Raw genomic sequence first — 19,791 nt, 5'->3', positions numbered from 1 at the left:
ATCTTAAGATTGAATATCCAAATAAGAGCCTACATCCTTTTTTTTTTTTTTGGCTAACTTGTTTTGGCTAAGACCAAATAAATGAAGAATTCATGATTTATTCTGTTCCCGGAGAATTGGATCTTCCTTGTGTTTACATGGAATGATACAAGAAGAATATGTGAAGCATACTTGTGTGAGGTCTTTTGGTGGTCCAAATGAAATTACGAGCTGAGAGGGTGAATCTCTTGAAAAGACAAACAAAGACATGTAAATTCAACGAATATGATAGTTCCTTTAGGCTTAGAATGTTCTGGAAGTCGAGCATAATCACCGACTTGCATCTCAACATGTATATTTTTAAGTATTTAGAGATCACTTGGGAATACGGATCCTTGTGCAGGCAGTTCAGTCGTGGAGAATAAAAAAATGTCGAAAAGTCAGCCTTTGGCCGCCATGCTATGATAACACGCTTTCGACCGAGAAGCAATACAAATCCAAGAATGTTCCCGTAAACTTATCATGGAAGGCAAGTTTGTGATTTGGGTCAAAACAAAATTGATGGCCATTAGAATACCATTTTGCTAAGTAAACCTCTTCGAATCAACCTAACATCCCATGAAAGAGAGCAAAGATTGGAATGGCAGGTTTCGTTCCTCTTTTGTTGTTAAATACCCAAACGAAGGTCGTCGTCGCACTAGGCAGAAACTTAGTTGACAAGGTTTTTTCTCCTAACACTTCCCAGTCAACATTGGCTCTGATCCCACCCAACTGGTTTTACACTCTTGTTACGTACTCGTATCCTTTTGAGACTGTCAACACCATTATACTAAACAAGATTGGGGGATTGACAATCACGACGTTCCAATTCCTAGCAATCGAAACGAATGGACAACACGATAGTAAACCCTATGAGGTTCTTGGGAATCATAACAGAGGTGCGTCTGGCAGGTAGCTCGGTGACAGAATCTAATAACTATTCACTTTTATAAGATGTTGAATAGCCAATAAAGAAAACAAAAAGAACAAACAAGAATTTTCCTTTTGGAAAAACGAAATTAAAAAAGAAGCTCATTATGTTCTTGTCTTGCAGACAAAGCAATACCAAATCTTGAATATTTTAGGCTATAAGACTGGGTTAAAAATACAATCAAACTTGAATATTCTTTCGAATAGGTTTGGATACAATCTGAACTGCAAAAACCACACTGAGAAATAAATCAAGTCCTCTACCGAGCCCATGGACCACCACGATCAAATTCACATAAACATGCCTACATATGACAGACAAACCTTTATCCCTTGATGTCTCCATGTCAGTTTTAAATCAAAATAAAGAAAAAGACACGTACCTGCACTCTAAGTCAGAATTTCTAAGCTTTTCCAACCCAAAGAGAAATTAAAACTTCTCCTAGGCTCATATACTCATAACTATCAACTAATAGTAGATTACATACCCTGCCATATACAAGTCATTAGTCAACTGGAAAAACTGTTATGACTTCTGCAGAACACATTTCTCATACAGAGAGAGGATATCTTTCTTATTGGGATTCCTCAATGCAAGCAGCTCGCCACCAAAATTATGTTTTGTGAGTTCCTGCTTGAGTTTTTGTACGGTGAACTTTGTATAATCCTCCTGATTGTTTTGCTGATTCGGGTTGTCCTCGTCACCCTTGTATACAGACCCACCATCTTCTGATTGTGAATACCTGAGGGGGCTAGTTGTGCTCCTGGACTTCTTATTTGCTCTCAAAATTCTGTCACTCGTATCCATTTCTTGAACAGATCCCACCCCCATTTCAAAATCATCTCCCCTCAAACGTTTTCCACGGGAAGCAGTTTTGAGCTTACTATCCAATGCTGTTTCATTTAGACGAACAGAAGTCAACTCTTGCTGGAGTAAATCAAGTTTTGCCTGTGCAGCTTGTAGCTGGAGAGAAAGGGCTTCAGCCCTGTCATTTGCATCAGCATGTGCTGCACGCTCAGAGTCCAAAAGATCTTGAAGGACTTTAACTGTACTAGTCCTCTGTTCATTGTTTGTTTTCAATAGAGACTCTATCTCTTTCTCCCTCTCTTCAACTCTAGCCTCTAATAATACAACTTTAGAAACTGCATCCATCTCTGACACCTGTACTCTATGTAGTTCATCACCCAAGTCTGTTTTCTGTCTCTCCAAGTTCTCAATTTGCCTCTCAGCCCTCTCAATCTGAGCCAGTCTTTCCATTGCCATCCTCTGTATCTCGCTTTTCTCCTTTTGAGCAGCTACTGATTCTGCTCGTGCTTTATCAGCCAATTCAGTTGCTTTCTTCGCTTCTTTCTCAGCTAGTCTACACCGTTCCTCAACTTCTGCAAACCTCCTGAACTCAGATGAATACTTCTGCTCCAAATGGATCTTCTCCTGCTCCAAAATCCTAGCTTCTCTCTCAAATGACTGGGCCTTGGTATTAGCATTTTCTAGCTTCTCAGCTAACTCCCTGGTTTCAACCTTCAGTGATGATATCTCTGCATCATAACTCTTGATTTTTGACTCAGCAGCCTGCAAAGAATTTTCCATGTTCAAATACAGCAACCTCGCAAATGCACTTAGCCTTGTACAATTCAGTAAAAAATGTAAGCCTACTAAATAAGTTAGGGTTAATTATAAATTGCAGTGGCTGAGTTGATGATCTTTGTAAATCATAGTTTAACAATTTTTTAAAAATTCATATTCCAATGCATTATACATACATACATAATCATATATTTACATATATACGAAGCTAACCTTCAACTCCAACTTTATAGTTGTCAAGCACTGCTCAGCATGCTCAATCTTTGCTGACTTGTCCTTCAATTCCTCATCCTGCAAAGTTAATCACCAAATAAACAAATCAAATTTCCTTACTGCATCTTATATTTGCATAATCCACGATTGGGTGAACATGTATGAGTGTGTTAATGTGAAGGGAGAAAGAGACAGCACCTTCTCAGCCAAAGTATGTGAAAACTCTTCCCTCAGAGCATCTTCCCTAAGTTGAGTTTCCTTGCCTGTCCGCTCTTGCACATTAGCTGCCTTCTCCAGAGCAGCTTTTGCTTCTCTAACAGCAAAGTCATACTTCCTCTTCCACTCCTCTGCTTCCTCTTGAGCAGATTCAGCTCGCTCCCTAGCAGCAGCCAACCTTGCTTCCGCAGCAGTGCTCCGGGACTTGAGCACTTCCATTTCTGAGGTGGTCTGATCATCCTTGGCTTTCTGCTTTGATAACACCTGATCATGTTTTCTTCTCGAGTCTAATATTTCTTGCTTGGCAGAGTCCAGAGCTTTCATTAAACTAGAACATCTCTCCTTCAGTGAACTGTTATCACCTTGCAAATTATTCATCCGGCTAGCATATTCATCAGCAAGCTTCTTCTTGTCATTGATGGCATCATCATATCGCTTCAGATATTCAGATTTATACTTCTCACTATCTTCCAGTTGCTTGTTAAGTAACTTCATCTTATCCTCAATTGAACGGCATTTCAATGCCAGGGAACTTTTCTCTGATCCAATCTGATCTACAAGTCTCTTGGTGAAATCCAGCACAGGCCCCTCCATGCTGACAATTCATTAGGACAGACAGAGAAAGTTAATATCCAGAACTAAAGACTTAAACCCCAGCGCACTTAGTACAACCATCTTAAAGAAGAAATAAAACATTGATACAAACCTTTGCTGTAAAAATACAGCCAGTTTCTGCCATTTTCCAGGGCCATGACATGATGCTTCATACTCAGATAGAAGAGCATCAAGAACCTGCACATAACATTCTAATCAAACCCAGCCAAAGGCATCCCATTAAAAATGCCAATGAGAAGTGCTCCTTCTCATAGAATCCACAAACAGATAATAGAGAGTGAAGGGAAGTCAAAAACAGATAAATCCACTCAGGTTGGTTAAATTTTTTTTTTGGCCAGATGGTTGGTTGATTAACTAAACTTCAACCTTACAATTTAGAATATCATCTCAAAACAGCAGTTGACAAGTAATAAAGTTCTGTAATTATATTGAAGTCCTTTGCCTGCAGAATAAAAGCAAATAGACAATGACCACTACTTACTTTCACAACATTATCTATGCTTGCATCAGAAGCATGGCATGCTGCTCTCAACCTCTTTCCCATGCTCTGAATGGCATTTAAACATCGTGAATCTGCTTCCATATACGCATTCCGTTTATAATCCTGCATCAATAACCAATTCCATTAGTCAAGGCTACCCATGCATTTTGATAACCTACAATTAAAGACTTAACCATAGATGTAGCCATTGAGTAACTGCATACCTCAAATGCCTTTCTGAAAAATTTCTGTAGAAGCTCCTCATATTTCTTCCTCATTGATCCAACCCCTACAGCACTAGCATTATATATAGCCAGTGATTTTTGAACAGCTTCTTCATGAGCCTCCCTCAATGCCACCTAAACCATCAAGATTAGAAATGATAAAAATTATACCAACAACCACACAACTATTAGGATAAAAGCATCACTTACTTCCTCAGGTGGCTTTGTACGGTCGAAAGTTGACATATAAAACTCCGCAGCGGAATCATATGCCCTTCGGCACTCGGCTTCTTCAACACTCTGAATGAAAATAACACTGATAAGGATCCTTCTAAAAAATTTATTTAACTTTTTCAGGATCACGTTCTTCTTTTTTTTTTTTTCATTTTTGACCCTCTTTGGTTCTATTTAATGATATATTCTGTAGTATTTTTCGACAACAGTAACTAACCTGCCATGAGGAAGATATTGTGGGCACTGCACCATTATTCAAAGCATCCAGATAAGATTCAGTGATACCAATAAGAACAGGACCTGTCATTACAGTAGCCCCAACCTGCTTAGGCCTTGTTCTCTCAAAAACAAACTTTGTAAATGCGTCAAGCCCAGCTCGAAACTCAGGTCTCAGTCTGTCAAGCTGCATATGAGAGCTAAGGTCTTAGTATTTAAATGATGCATGATAAACAGAAAAGGCAGAGTCAGGACTTTGAAAGGGAGGGTGAGAGAGAGAGAGAGGAGACAAAAAGGATGATATAGAAAGAGCGAAAATAGCATATATAGAAACTGTTAGAAACTAACCGAAATTTGATGAAGTCTTTGGAGATCATTTTCATTGTTCAAAGGCCTCACAAGGGTAAAGCATTCTCTATCAGGAAATAGAGCTCGAATGGAGTCTCTGATCTATCAATAATTAACCATGCATAATCAGTTCCTCTAAAACAGAGAAGAATAATTCAAATACTTCAGTTCTTCACATCCTTCATGATAAACATTGGAGAAATGAACCTCTAATCTATAAAGAGAGGAATTGATATCTAACTTCAGAAAATAAAAATTATTCAAAAAGCATCACATTTTGCATATTACTGTGCCCCCACAGAATTGATATTACTTTCTTTTATTCCCCCAATTAAAATCTATGTAAAGAATTACCTCATTTTTGGCAGCTATATCTTTCCCACTACCTTGAACTGCCCGTAAAGCAAGCTCAAGGTAGTCACGGGGAGTGATTTTCCTATTATCCTCCACCAAATCCAGATAAAAATCCTGCAAGTGAGAATGAATATTTAACAAAAGATAACTGAAGAAAGTATTTTTACAACCAATAGCAAGCTGATGACATCCATTTTCAAGAACCAACCAGGTGACAACCAATACTAAGACAGAATGTATATGTGTCTGTGTCTAACCAAATATTACCCTAAGAAGCCAAACAAATATTGGTGAGAACTGCCCAAGTTCAGAAGCTGTTGTTATTCTTCCTCCAGCTTTGACTCGAATATGTTTTGTCATTTGAGTGACAAGAGAGAGACGATCCAGGGCAGCTTCATCTATACCTCCCATCTATACATCAGAAATATAAAGTTAAAACTTGGGAAGAATGGCTTAAAAAGCTTATTAACAAGCCACTCGAAAGAATGAACTTCTCGTTCAAAGTGGGGAAGAAAAAAGTACAAACCTGGTTGTAGATGAACATACTAGATAAGAGGACAGCTAGGGAAAATATCTGAGTGCTGTATGTTCCCTGTCAAGTTTGAAAAATATGAGCATAATTAACTCAAGCAATCAAAATAACCAATCCAGTCCCATAAAAAATAAGTGAACTAACCGTTTGATCGTAGGCATCTATTCCTTCAGTATCTAATAGCAAAAGATTGTACTCAGTTCCATCAAGAGCAGTTCTCTTTAATGGTGCACTCCACAACCAAAGCCCTTTTGTACACGGTCTATGAGTTGATGCTACTTGAAACCCACTACTCCTTCCAAGAAGCTGTAACACAAAAAAAAAGCAAAGCCCTCACTCATAGGTAAAAGAGACAATATACATCAAAAAACGTGATATAGAACAGATCTCCGTACAAGTTTTCAATAGGGGAAAATCACTTACAAGTACATAACAATTAACTTTGATACCACAGATAACTCACCAGTCGAAAGTTCTAAAAAGATCGATAATAAAAGGAGAGAAGAAAAAGTTAATCCAATTCAAATCTTGATGTCTCAAAAAGAAAATCCTTTAGCTGATCAGGTTCAGTTAATAACAATAAGTTTCAAAATAATATTCACATGCAACTACTATTCGTAGAGTGACTATGTTCATCTTAAACAATTATATAATTCTCAACACTCATACTTGCTTATAAGTCATAAACTCAAAAATATAATTATCTCTGCCAGTGTTCTTTCTTCTCCAAAGCATATAATTACTCAACCTCATTAGTCTTATCGCCACTAATATGCACTTGATGCAGATATTTCCCAATACAGATATAACAAATTATGGCTTATAGAAACAACAAATGTATACCAAAAAGCCCTCCAATTAATCACAATTTACAAACTTGGTCCCTCGAAAACCCTAAAGTTACAACATTTTCTACTCCAAAAGTCACAAACCCTAGACTTTTTCATTTCGCCTACCAATACACCAAAATAACATAATTTATTCCAAATTATCTTCAAAATAAGTAAAATGACAAAAGAAATGAAAGTACCTGATTCAAAATGAAACTCTTCCCCTGACGAGCCCGGCCACAGACCGAAACGACTCCAATTGGCCCCTTAACAAGCTGCAAAGCCGCGACGGCTTCCGGATCCATCCGGAACTTCCCTTTCTCGTCGCAGTACAACAACCGAATCGGTCTTGCGGGACCGGTCACCGGAGACTCCAAAGACGTAGACGGTGACGCCGAGTGTCCGAACGATTGCGGCGAGACATCAGGGGAGGACTCTTTCCCCCTACCAAAAAGTTTCATCATCTTTTGCTCAGATCCTCCGAGGCTCACTTGATTTTCCTCTAAATTCTTTGCTTTTCTTGGTTCGTTATCAGTTTTAGATTTTTTCTTTTTCGAAAGGGGCCTTTATTTTTGCACCGGTTTTGGTTTTTCCACTCCACTGAAAGAGAAGGTTTAAAATTGGGGAGGGAAAAGGCAGGGGAAGCGATGCAGACTTTTGGGCTCTAATAGAATACTGAGATGAAGCTGTGTAAAATTACGCTGATATACGCGATTCCTTTTGTTATTGTCGGTGTAGAGTAAGGGTTTTTTGGTCTTTTTGCATGGTTCTAGGCCCTTTGCCTGAACGACAGCGTGGTAAGAAAGCTACTTTCCGGATTTTCTTTTTCTTTTTTTTTCTTTTTATTTATTCATTTCTTGTCCACTTTGATCACAGACTATATTAAAAAATTGTAAATAAAACCTACTAGCAAGTGATATATATAGAGAAATAATTTTGTATTTAGCACATTATTGATTTTTTTTTAATTTGTTAAAAATAATATATTAAATAAAAAAATTAAAACACTATTTTAACTAATTTTAAAAGTGTCTATAAATACTCAAACTCATTAGAGGGTTCACTTTATTATGTTTAATGGCTTAAATATATATACACACATCATACTAAGTAGGATTTAGATACCCACATTATATAAGAGAATCATTTAATTATTTAGATATGAAAGCAACGTGGGATCATATAGTCTTCCAGCCATGTCCAGTTGTCATTTGAAACATGAAATTTCTTCATGCAACCGAAATCATACATGGTTTACCTCTTTGGAAGAATTGGAGAACTGTTTGGAACAACACAATCTCACTTGCCATTTTCTTCTTTCTCTTTTATTGCTTTTTAAATCGAAGTTTCTTTTACTCTTTATCTCTGTATGTTGAAGCAAATCAAACGTTATTATTATTAGTGTAAGAACATGAATAGTCCTTTGCTTGGTATGAAACCCTCAGCCGCCTCAGGGGAGGGGACTGCTGTAATGGATTAGAACTCTGAGAAATGCTGTTGGTATGATGCGGATGGGGCGGGGGAAGAAATTTGGAAAACGGATGCGTTGGCAGGACTGTTATCTGAAGCGGAAACCTTCAATCTTTTATCTGGTTGTGATGGCAACAGTTCATCCAAAGCTCCAACGGAGAGTTCCCTTTCAATGGATTTGAGCACGTCTCTGACATTAGAATCAATGATTTTTGGAGAGTTGGAAAGTGAGTACTCTGGAGAGCCTTCTTGGAGATCCATTATCTGTCCCTTTTCATCTAGTTCTTCACTTTCCAAGGGAGACATTTGATACTCTGCAGGTAACTGATGATGGCCATGCAGAATATTGGCGTTCTCTATTGTCATCTCTTGACCTTGTAAGTACCCACGGGAGAATGGAGGGGAACAGCTAGAACCGCTATAGTTTCTTCCTCCAAGTTGTTGGGGAACCTTGCTTTTCTGCCGGACTCGGCATAGAACCCAGTCATCCAACTGAAACAAGAAGACAGAAGAGATTGAAGTTAAGAGTGGCAGATGAAAGTTTGAAATGCTTTCTTTTCAAGCAAAATTCTGAGGAGGTTTTCGTAACTTTTTCAAAAGTTTCCTTGGATTATCATCTATCCAAGAATACATGAGGTTAAGCAAATTTAAAGCCACTTAAGTCTGTTGGCATGTCCTGGAAGAACACTCAGCCGAGCTTTACCCCTGGCCATTAAGCTTTTGTACATTAACCAAGTCATTTTAAGAAACTGATTTCGATTTCATGGCTAACCATAAATCTTCTTTGCATATCCGTCTTTCACTGAGGGATAGAAAGTAACTTACTCGCATGGATCCTTTTGGCCTTTGGGATGAAAAGTAATCATCAAGAAGCATGTACTCAGTCATCATCCAATCAGTTTTTACACCCTTCGGAGGATGTCCTTTGTAAAATACAAGAGCTTTTTTCATTCCAAGACATTGAGATCCAACAGAGCTGATGATTGGTTTATCGGTCCCAGTGGCTTTCCAGTAGCCAGATGCAGCTGCTCTATTCGGACGTGTTCCATTCGGATACTTTTTATCTCTTGGACTAAAGAAAAACCACTCATTCTCCCCAAAAAAAGCCTTATCTATTAAAAATAATCAAAAGAAACATGAAACAAAGTAAATGGCTTGAATGAACAAATATTTGATGACTGTGAAATAAGATATCAGATCAGATGACCAGAAAGGAGTACCGGGAAGTTCCCACGGATTGAACTTGTAGATATTGACATCAGCTATTATTAAGATTGGCGGATTTGATGAAGGCGAGGCCTTCTGCTTTAGATAATGGATGATGAGCTCTTCATCTGTAGGATGGAATCTGAACCCTGGTGGAAGGGAAGCACTAGGCCTGTTCATTCCATACATTTTGTGGGTCAGGGGGGGAAGATATTTTGAATCCATTTTGTTGGTATTTATACTAGAATTTGTACAAGGTGGTAAACAAGAAAATAAAAAAAATTGTGCAGCTCTTGGAGAGACCACCATATACAATAATCATAAATAAATTGTCGTCGCCATCTAGTAGTTGGATTCCGATTTGTTGCTTTGTATTTGGTTTACATGCATGGTAACTACTCTTTCATGCAGATGACAAGGATAAGGTTATTTTCTCTGCTTCAATTTCCTCTCCCGAAAAATGTTAATGCTACTTTTATCACAAAATGTGCTGCTTTCTTCGTTGCTTACCGTGCAATTTGTTTCTGCAGAGTGCTAAACATCAATATCAACCTAAAGATAATACAGGTTTAATCTCGTATACATTGGTTATGTTAAGCTTAGAGGCTTGCTGCACGAAATAATACATTATTTTAAGGTTAATGGATAAGGAAAGCTTTTGGAATTACCAATAATGTGGCATCTGCTAGATAGGTTGCGTTTTCAACCAAAACCCATGGGCAATTCTACATGGTAACATCCTCGTACTGATTGGTTGCAACTATTTAAATAATGATATTTTCAATCTTTCTTAGTTCTTATCATAACTTTCAACCAACATTTTACAGATTCTGAGACCAAAGTACTGTTGCATTGGCCTGTCATTAATGAGCAGAATAAATATAAGAAACCAGCAGTCTTGACTGCAGCAAGTCATTCATTTGGGGCTTTGAAGAAAACTAGGGAAGAATATTAGCGCTCCTTTGAAAGCAACCAATTGTTCTTAATGTAATTCTCCGCTTTTTTTGCCAATGCAGGGTTTTATTTGATAGACGATAATGCTGCAGCTTAATTGAAGGTAAGAGGTCTGAAAACGATTCTTACAAGGTTGACGGCCATGTTCAGTTTGATCTTCCTTGAAGTTGCAATGTATACTCCAGTAGATAATCAAAGAATTGGATTTTCTGCTAACAGAACTTTCAGTAATTTCCTTGTAATTCTCACAGTAATAAAATCTTAAATCTTAAAAGTAAAGCAACAGATACAGCAGATGCCAGCGACAATCCTCCACAATTACCAGCAATAAGAGCAATTCTCTCAGTGAAAGTGACCTGATATAATGGGAATATATATATATATATCTTTCAATCTGGTTTCGACAGTAAGAAGGAATTAATGTCCTTGCATATATACATTATTTTATGTGAAGTTATGCATGGCATTGCATGCATTCCAATATTATTTAAGTATTCCTGAGTCATTGGATGTCAGCATCAATGCATTCTGTTTACAAGTTGAAAAAGAAGCATATTTTCCTTAGCCGTATTGAAAGATCACATACAACTAGGAAAGACTCAGATGGCTTAGCTTTTATTGCCTTATGATACGTTGTTACATGAATTTTGGTGTTTAATTTAAGAGGTCCAGGAAAGAAAAGGGAAAAGGACTGACTGCTGATTCCTTTTATTTGATGGTCACTTGTTTACCACCATAGAAGCTTTTAACCACAACAAAATGCCGCAATTTCAAGATTAGTTTGAAGGCAGATCATTCTGGGAAAGTTATCAGCAAATTTATCAGATCGATGAAGGAAATAGAAATAACTTGGAGGACAGAACTTGGTACATGTCTGGAGTGGAAAAAGACAGAGAGGGCCATTGGAGTTGATTCCAAGATAAGATATTACATCAGAATTACTCCTCTTACAGGTTAAGAAACAGACTTTGTATTTATCAAATATGTCTAAAACCCTTTGAACCCTTTTGAGGGATCAATGGAATGACAGACTATGATATAAGTCCCTGCAATATCTTAAACGATCCTCTTTTAGCCATCAAAGCTGCCTTCATTGTATCTTTAATTCTAATTCTTCTGGTCTTACAGATTGTCTGCATTCTTGGGTAGGATCTAATCATATAAAAGTCAATGATGTTCATGTAACTTACAGGATCCACAAGTTTAGAAACATGTTGTCTCGTTGATTCAGCCAGATTATCTAAGCAAGCTGCTAAGAAACTTCATTGAAGAGTTTCTGGCAAAATATTGAAGTTTTATAAACCATATATTCAAGTCTTCATCTTTTGAACATATCAAAATTGTCTTCAACTTATTCCAAGAGTTGTCTTGCCCTGCTCCTAGTAATATTAAAAGGAGAAAAAAACACATTTGAGATTCAAAAGTTTTGCTTTCTTCTTATTTTTGTTTCTTCTTTGCGCTTTGCGCCTTTTGTTTGCAGAGACCAAGTAGTGTTTAGAGCCAAAAATCCGAATCCTCTTGGCCTGCACATTTGACATCATGTGCTCTTTTCCATTGGCTCCTTTTGCCTGCATAGAAATGAGCAATAACATAAACAGCCTTATCGAAAATTATGTTTGGGTGAATCTGAAATTTACTTCTCGCTGCTAAATCATTGATCAAAGAAAGTAAAACAAAAGACAAAAGCAATGCCATTTAATCAGACAATGACATCTTTGTGGAATGTCTTCAGTTTAAATAATCAAGCACTCAAGCACTTGAGAAATAAGCAAGCATGAGATATGGTTCTTCTTAAAGTTGATTTCAAACTTAATCAAGGATCAACCTGTCATTCGCATTTGTTTCCCCTCAAATGTTGCCAGTGATGGACGCTCTTGCTGTGAAAACTAAAGAACTATCAAAGGGATCATCGTATTTGACTCTTGAAAGCAACCCAACTTGCATCACATCAAGCCGGTTTTTGCAAGAATTATACACACCAAGTCATCAACAAGCCGCCATTTTGTTTTCCCTTTCCTGCGCCACGCATAAATTGTGTCATACATAGTACCATGGTTTAATATTTGGCAGAGATGCAAAATTTCTGATACATTTGTAAAGGAAAAAACTGGTGAAAGAGACAAAGGTTGAGTTGCGTAACCGATCAACAAGAAACATTTAGTTTTTGCCACTGAAGAAGCCAAACAATCAATTCCTAGGTGGCTCCGAATATTAATTGTTAGGGACCTGGTTCAATACACTTGCTTATTTTTAATACAATGCAAAGTCGTGTGGAATACTTACAGGTTAAGGCTATTCGTGAGAAATCCTTCCATATGTAGAACAGCAAGCCTCTTAACTCCCAAAGTCAAGATTCAAGAATAATTTTCTTGGAAGCAAATATGCGAATCAAGAAAGATACTACCAACAGCAAAACCCTGACTTATTTGTCCTGACACAGGCTAAATGACCCATGTATGCAAGCTAGGATTTGATACATTGATCACATTTCATTAAGCAAGCATTTGTATCTTTAGTTAAATCCCATTCCAACCTTCTTTTGAAGGGCTGTCAGTGTAAAACTTATCGAAAAGTGTTTGTTACCGTCATGTTATCAATTGTTCTCCAGCAGAGTGTGTTCTCAGTGAACTCTAGTAATCAGAATGCAAGAATTAGAAGTTTTTGTATCTGAAGCGGTTCAGGGAGCCCTGGTTAGACTATTTAAAGCAGAGCTGCAGAGGCGATGCCGGAAGTGCGTCAAATTAAAGAATAGAAATTCTCTACAGGCCATTTTCTTTGGAGGGAGGGGGAGGGGGAAGAGATTTGATTATACAATCCAAATAAAAGATTCCACGATAATATTTAGACATCAGAAAAGCGAAAGGAACACCCTGGAATTGGACCATAGCTTCAGTAACTCAACAGCAACTCACCCTGTAAAATGATTTGGCCCTCTTTTTATTGCACTTGAGCAAGCACCCTTACGATGCAAGAATGTAAAAATGGGTACTAAAACTGGACATTGATTCAGTGCCCAGAGCATCACGGGGACGCAAATGACTATTGGTAGGGGTGAGCAAATAGGTTGATTGAATGATTTGGTCTACTATATCTAAAAATTAAATGAATTAATTATTTTTAAAAAATTAATTAAAACGGATCAAATATAAAAAAAAATCAAACAAATCAAATATAAAATTAATTTAGTTGGTCAAGTTTTAAACCAATAGATCAAAAGTTTTTCACTTTTTCTTTTTTATATTATAATATTAAAACTTATAAACTTCATTCATAATATTATATATATATATGAAATTAATTATATAACTTATATGTTATAATATTTTAAATCAAAATTTATATAAATAATAATTAATTATAAACAATATATTATAAAAATCTAAGGTGATAGCTAATAAACTTATCAAGTGTAATCATATAAATAAAGCTTATTATAAGTTATAATAATGTTTATGTATAAATTAAATAAATATATATAACATTATTTTATTTTATGTATATATATAAAATTAATGANTTATATATATATATATATATATATATATATGAAATTAATGACATAACTTATATGTTATAATATTTTATATCAAAGTTTGTATAAATAACAACTAATTATAAACAATATGTTAAAAAATCAAAAGTGATAACCAACAAAGTTATTAAATACAATTATATAAATAAAGTTTATTATAAATTATAGTAATGTTTATGTATAAATTGAATATATGTATATATACTATATTTATTTAATTATATATATATATATATTTATAACATTTTATATTACGAAACATTACTAAAATATAATAATTATAACATATTAATATGTATGATATTTACTATCATATATTATAATATTAACATATAACTTATACCATTTAAAATATATAACTTATAATTTCATATTAATACAGATTTACAAATAAATGAATATATAATTAATATTAAATTATTGTAATTATAATTTATATAAGTATGTATAATACCTTAATATATGTTAAATACATTATTAATTAAATTTACTATCAATTCTTTTTAATATATAAAAAAAGTATTATGTATATTAATATATATATATATATAATTAATTTGATTTTTTAGATGAATTAATCTAAAAATTTTAAGAACAAGAATCAATTAAAAAATTAATTAAATCAAATATTTTAAATCAATTAATTCAATAAACCAATTAAATCAAACGGTTTGATTTAAATTATATTTAATTTAAATAAATAATTGATCTCAATTGATTTTGTTCATCTCTAATTATTGGAATATGGAGACTTTTCGGTAAAACAGTTAATAATTATTGGGAGTTTCTATAAAGTATCGTCATCATGACTGTCGGTTAATAGTTGACTTAAGGAGAGCTTGATTTTGCTTTCAAGTAGTGGCCAACTTAGTTTAATTAGATGGCTAAGAAATTAATATGATATGATTAGGTTTATCCTATATGGAATGCAGATAATATAACAAATTAAGGTAGCGTATAAAGGCATTAATTGGGAGGAAAGGCATGCCTATAAGACCTACCTAGATAACCCAATTTTGGGTGGTGGTCCTAAATCCTAAATCCTAAATCGGAACCACAAAAGGCTGCAGAGGCAACGTTTTAAGGTAACACGTGTAATTGATGTCGACCAAATTAATGGTGACGGTCCAATCACACTTAGTGGAGAAGAATGAGCTGTTTTCATTCTTATATATACGTAAGATGGCCCTGTACCCTTTAAAGAAAGAAATTTCTTACCTTTTTTATGAAAAAAATATATTTAATATACAAAAATCTTTGTCAATTTTGTGTGTAGGAGATAATTGATCGGAGAAAGGAAAAGATATTGGCCTACTGATTCTTACCATTGTGTCATTTATATGGAAGGAAAACGCCCACTGCTGCATCGTCAGCTTTGTTGTTTAGCATTTGATCATGACAACTAGTATATGACATGTGGCCTACTGGATAATTCCCATCAATTCACATGCACAACAATCCTCACACCATCCCATCCTTTTGTAACCATAATCAGCCAGCTGAGGAAAATCTACCCGTTGGGATTAAGTCTTGTCACTGTGAAAAATATTAATGCAGCCCTACTCTCGAATACACAAAATTGATTGCCCAAGAGAGAAATCAGATAGGGAGTAAAGGTGAAAAGAGACTACACAAAGTTGAATTTGTTATAAAAAAATCCTTGATTCCTTTTAAAAAAAAAAAAATCCCCCTCTTTGTCCAAAGGACATATGTTTAGCACTCATCAACATGATCATTTGTCAAATTAAGCCCCAAAAAATAGTTTATTCGAAAGAAATTCATTGATTGATTCAATGGAGATTTATAGGAATGTAACTTTTTCTCCCACTGGCATCCTTAAATTAAACAAATTCATCTTTGTGGTAAGTCTATTTAAGGCAACATGACTCGTATGTTTCTGCAGCAGTATATATTATACAAGGTCAATCCACAAAAAAATTAGGCAATAATTTTGCCCACTTTGACAAACGTCTGGTGGTTGAATTGTTTTTGGTTAATTTCTGGAAAGACTAAACAAGTTGCATTTGAAAGTTAAGACTACATAGCACGACTTCCTATTCCAGGATTAGCGTGTGGAATATATATATCCATATCCTGATGATTCAAAGCTTTTAACTTGAACAAAAGAGATGAAATTTGCATGAAATATTGGATTCAATTTCCGTTCATTGGCAAGACATTTATATGATCTACACTAAGCTGTAAAGTAAAACCAAGTATAATCTTCAAATCCTGAACCCCTTCTCTCTGTCTCGAGTTCCCAACATTCAATTAATATATGTTCCAATCCCTCAAGACATAATCAAAAGTTAGGCATTTCTCCAACTTAAGGAAAAGAAGAAGAAACAAGAAAGCGAACAGAAGAAAGACTAGAAACAGATTCATAACCATAAAGCCCCAGCATCTTTCAAAATAGGCACCAATTCACCTGAAATATGTGTAGACATAACCCTATCCAATCCACCAAACAACTTCCCTCCCACGAAAACAGCCGGGAACTGAACTCCGCCGCGCTCCCCGCCTCTCTCGCCGTTGATTCTCGACAATTCGGTAAGCACGGCCTCTTCTTTCTCTTCGTCGACTTCGCAAACCGCCGGATTCACCCCATGCCCTAGTAGCAACCTCTTCACAACGTGGCACATGCAGCAACCTTGCCTACCAAAAACTATCACTGCATTCTCCAAAACCAATTTCGTTACACTATTTTCCGTACCATTGGCAACAAGTCCCCCACTACTGTTGGAACCACCAAGAGAGTTGCGTAGCGGCGAGCTGCTGCCGTTGGCGGTGGCAGCCATGTGTGATTTATAAGAGATTGCTTCTTGCATGGAATATACGGTTACATATATGTGATTTAAAAGATTGCAAATTGTGAAGAGTGGTTTTGAATATGTTGAGGGAGATGGGGGGATTATAATATGCGTCATATAAATGGGGGAATGGGGCGAAGACTCTAACGTCAACGGCAGTTACGCACTCTAGTGCGTCAGGGGGACTGTGGGTGACATTGCTTGCGTCACCGCTTGGTAGACGGATTCCCATTGGTTGCTATAGGTCCCCAAATTGAACGTGACGCTTGCTTTATCCTCTACAGTGTCTAGCAAAAATCAAAAAGCAAGACCTCTTTTTCTAAGGGCATCACAGTTTATTGGCGCAAATTCTTTTACGTTTGTACAACTTTGTCTGAGCAAAACGACAATGTATTAGCCTACGAAGTTCCCAATCCGCAGCGTGGCAAGTACCGTGAACAAATTAGGAAAGTGCAGATATTGCGCATGCTATTTTACTGAGAACCATTCCAAGGAAAGATGAGGAAATTTTAATGCATCAGGCCCTGGACGGCTAGATCAATATTAAAGAAATTTGATGATTGCTTCAAGTTCAAGCTGTATTATATATTCATCAAAATTGAAAATTTAATGTAAGTCTCGAATCCAAAATAAACTCTTAAGTTTTAACTTAGATGAATATTTTTTCTGGTAAAAGCTCTTATATGTTTCATTAAAGTTTTATATTTTATTTTAAATTAAATGAATCATTATAATTAATTATTGATTAATTATTATTAATAAAAATTTTTTTATTATTTTATATCATATAATATTGACATAATATTAATGTGAAAAGTAAAAATTATTATATTATCTTATGTTATAATGTTATCATAATATATCATATTATTATTAATTATAATATATTATTATTTAATATAAAATAAAAATTAACTAATTATTATTTATAAATATTAATTTAATTTAAAATAAAATATAAAAATTATTAAATATAATAAAAAATATAAATTTTTAAAATAATTTAAAAAAGTTTTGCAAATATTAAACCTTTATTTTAGCACCAGTACTTTTATACCAGCAACAGTTTACCGCCTCAGTACAAGTCAGTAAGAATACAAAAATTTTATGATGACATCACGCAATAGATCACGCGCAGTGCGTCGTACGGCTCTAGTATCATGGGAGACGCCACGTGGTCTGGATAACGCTGGAAAATCCACCGTGGCTCTTTCTTTGCATTAATCAGAACCTGTCATTTGCACCCCACGTGTTATACCTTGTGTTTCTCTCTCCTCTCTGATGACGATTGATGACTTGAGATAACGAAGAGTGGGACCCAGACGCAGAGGGGTAGCCTGTCTGACGTGGACGTTTATTTATTCCCACGTTTTTGAAATCATCGATTTGAGTCGAAGAATTTTTATTTTTTGGTATGGTGACGCCCACCTCTTCTCCACGGTAAAGTCTAAAACTTGAAAATGGAAAACAATCAAGGATTTCTGTTTTCAGATTTATAGTGCTTAAATTGTTAATCACGTGGCTAGAACTAGAAATGGAAAAAAAATATATGACCGATCATTTTCAACCTGCTTGATTCATGAAATCACGATTTTTATGATTTATTCTATGATGTAAATCATTTAGAATTTGCAGAGATATTTTACGACTTCTCGATTTTAAACGAGTAAAATTATTGAATGAAAGATTTATTTTAATATATTTTTTTATTAATTATTAAAAAAATATAATATCTACAATTTTTTTATATTATTTAAAAAAATTCAATCAAATTTTTATATTTTTATTTCGTTCAATCAAATCGTTATATTTTTATTTTGAAAGAAATAAAATTTTTTATTTTTATTTTAAATTAAATAAACTCTTTTGAGTGATGATTGATTTAATCAAATACCATTTGACATATTAATAATAAATGATATATTGATATATTATAATTGATGATAACGTGACATAATAATTTGACATAAAAATATAATTATGTGATATTTTTTACTTTTCACATCAATCTTGTGTCAATACCATTTTGATATGCAATAACAATTAGTATTTTGATTAATAATAATTAATCAATCATTAATAATAAAAATTTATTTAACTTAAAATAAAAGTATACGGATTTGATTGAATGTAATAAAAGAATAAGAATTTATTGAAAATGTTTAAAATAATTTAAAGGCTTATTTGAGTATTAAGATAAAAAAATAAAAAATTTTAAGAAGTCATGATTCAAACATTCAGCTATTATTAGTGGGCAACTTTGGAAAGATTTTATGGCTACTACCTGCTTATTAATTTAATATTCCTCAAATTGCAAGCATAAATCTTTTACTATGTGCTTTTTATTTAATAATCTTGGTTGGTTGTTTTGTCTCTAAAGAAATCCTGTTTTTAGTCTTGCTAAAAGTACTATATGAATAGTTAAAATATAAAGTAGTTTTTAATAATTTTGTATTTCTGTGATGCTAGAACTATACAAAAAGTTGGGGTGTTTATACATAAAATTGTTCCCAACTTAGTTCTTAATTTGGGCTATTTACACTATGAACAAATAATGAAATTAAGTCAATAAAGAATCCCATTAAAGAAATCAAGGATAATCTAGGTGCTTCTTAAACTCAAGATGGTAGTGAAACAACCAACTTGAATTTGAAAACAGCATCATGAAAACTCTAAGAAGAAGTATTTTAGTAAAGACGTTTACGATTTGATTATTAGTGAAACAAATATAAATAAAATGAATTAAAATGTTGTCATACAAAATAACAATCACATAAAATTTTTGATATCCGAATATTTGATTTATTGATTGATACATGATTTTTTTATTTAAAGAGTAAAATTTGAATATCTTTTCTTTCAATTTAAAAAAAATCTTAAAAGTTTTGATTAACAAAAATAACCTAATTAATTAATATTATTATATTTAAAGTCTAACATAAAGGGAGACAGAAGAGAGAAATTCCAACATAGGGAAGGTGTTTACTTTGAAAAAAGAGGGGTAGGTCGGTCGGTCCACTCTT

General features: G+C 34.5%; 3 protein-coding genes across 3 annotated transcripts; all 3 read right to left on the bottom strand.

Annotated features, from left to right (window-relative positions):
• LOC18596779 (guanylate-binding protein 7) lies at positions 1,096-7,460 on the bottom strand. The gene is made up of 14 exons (XM_007025466.2): positions 6,997-7,460; positions 6,111-6,272; positions 5,961-6,026; positions 5,702-5,845; positions 5,435-5,548; positions 5,081-5,182; positions 4,734-4,919; positions 4,493-4,582; positions 4,283-4,417; positions 4,059-4,181; positions 3,669-3,754; positions 2,945-3,557; positions 2,747-2,824; positions 1,096-2,518 (listed from the first exon to the last, which is right to left on the bottom strand). The coding sequence occupies exons 1-14, from the start codon at positions 7,258-7,260 to the stop codon at positions 1,475-1,477; spliced, it is 3,207 nt and encodes a 1,068-aa protein (XP_007025528.2). The 5' UTR covers positions 7,261-7,460; the 3' UTR covers positions 1,096-1,474.
• Positions 8,273-9,661, bottom strand: LOC18596778 (NAC transcription factor 56). Its single transcript, XM_018122853.1, has 3 exons — positions 9,487-9,661; positions 9,092-9,378; positions 8,273-8,758 (listed from the first exon to the last, which is right to left on the bottom strand). Exons 1-3 carry the CDS (start codon positions 9,659-9,661, stop codon positions 8,273-8,275), a joined length of 948 nt encoding a protein of 315 aa, XP_017978342.1.
• Positions 16,089-16,884, bottom strand: LOC18596777 (glutaredoxin-C9). The gene has a single exon (XM_007025463.2). The coding sequence runs from the start codon at positions 16,784-16,786 to the stop codon at positions 16,340-16,342; it is 447 nt and encodes a 148-aa protein (XP_007025525.2). The 5' UTR covers positions 16,787-16,884; the 3' UTR covers positions 16,089-16,339.

Source organism: Theobroma cacao, chromosome 6 (assembly GCF_000208745.1).
Source record: "Theobroma cacao cultivar B97-61/B2 chromosome 6, Criollo_cocoa_genome_V2, whole genome shotgun sequence".
Taxonomy (NCBI): domain Eukaryota; kingdom Viridiplantae; phylum Streptophyta; class Magnoliopsida; order Malvales; family Malvaceae; genus Theobroma; species Theobroma cacao.
The sequence above is the reverse complement of the archived record's forward strand: the minus strand, read 5'-3'. Positions and strand labels throughout refer to the sequence as shown.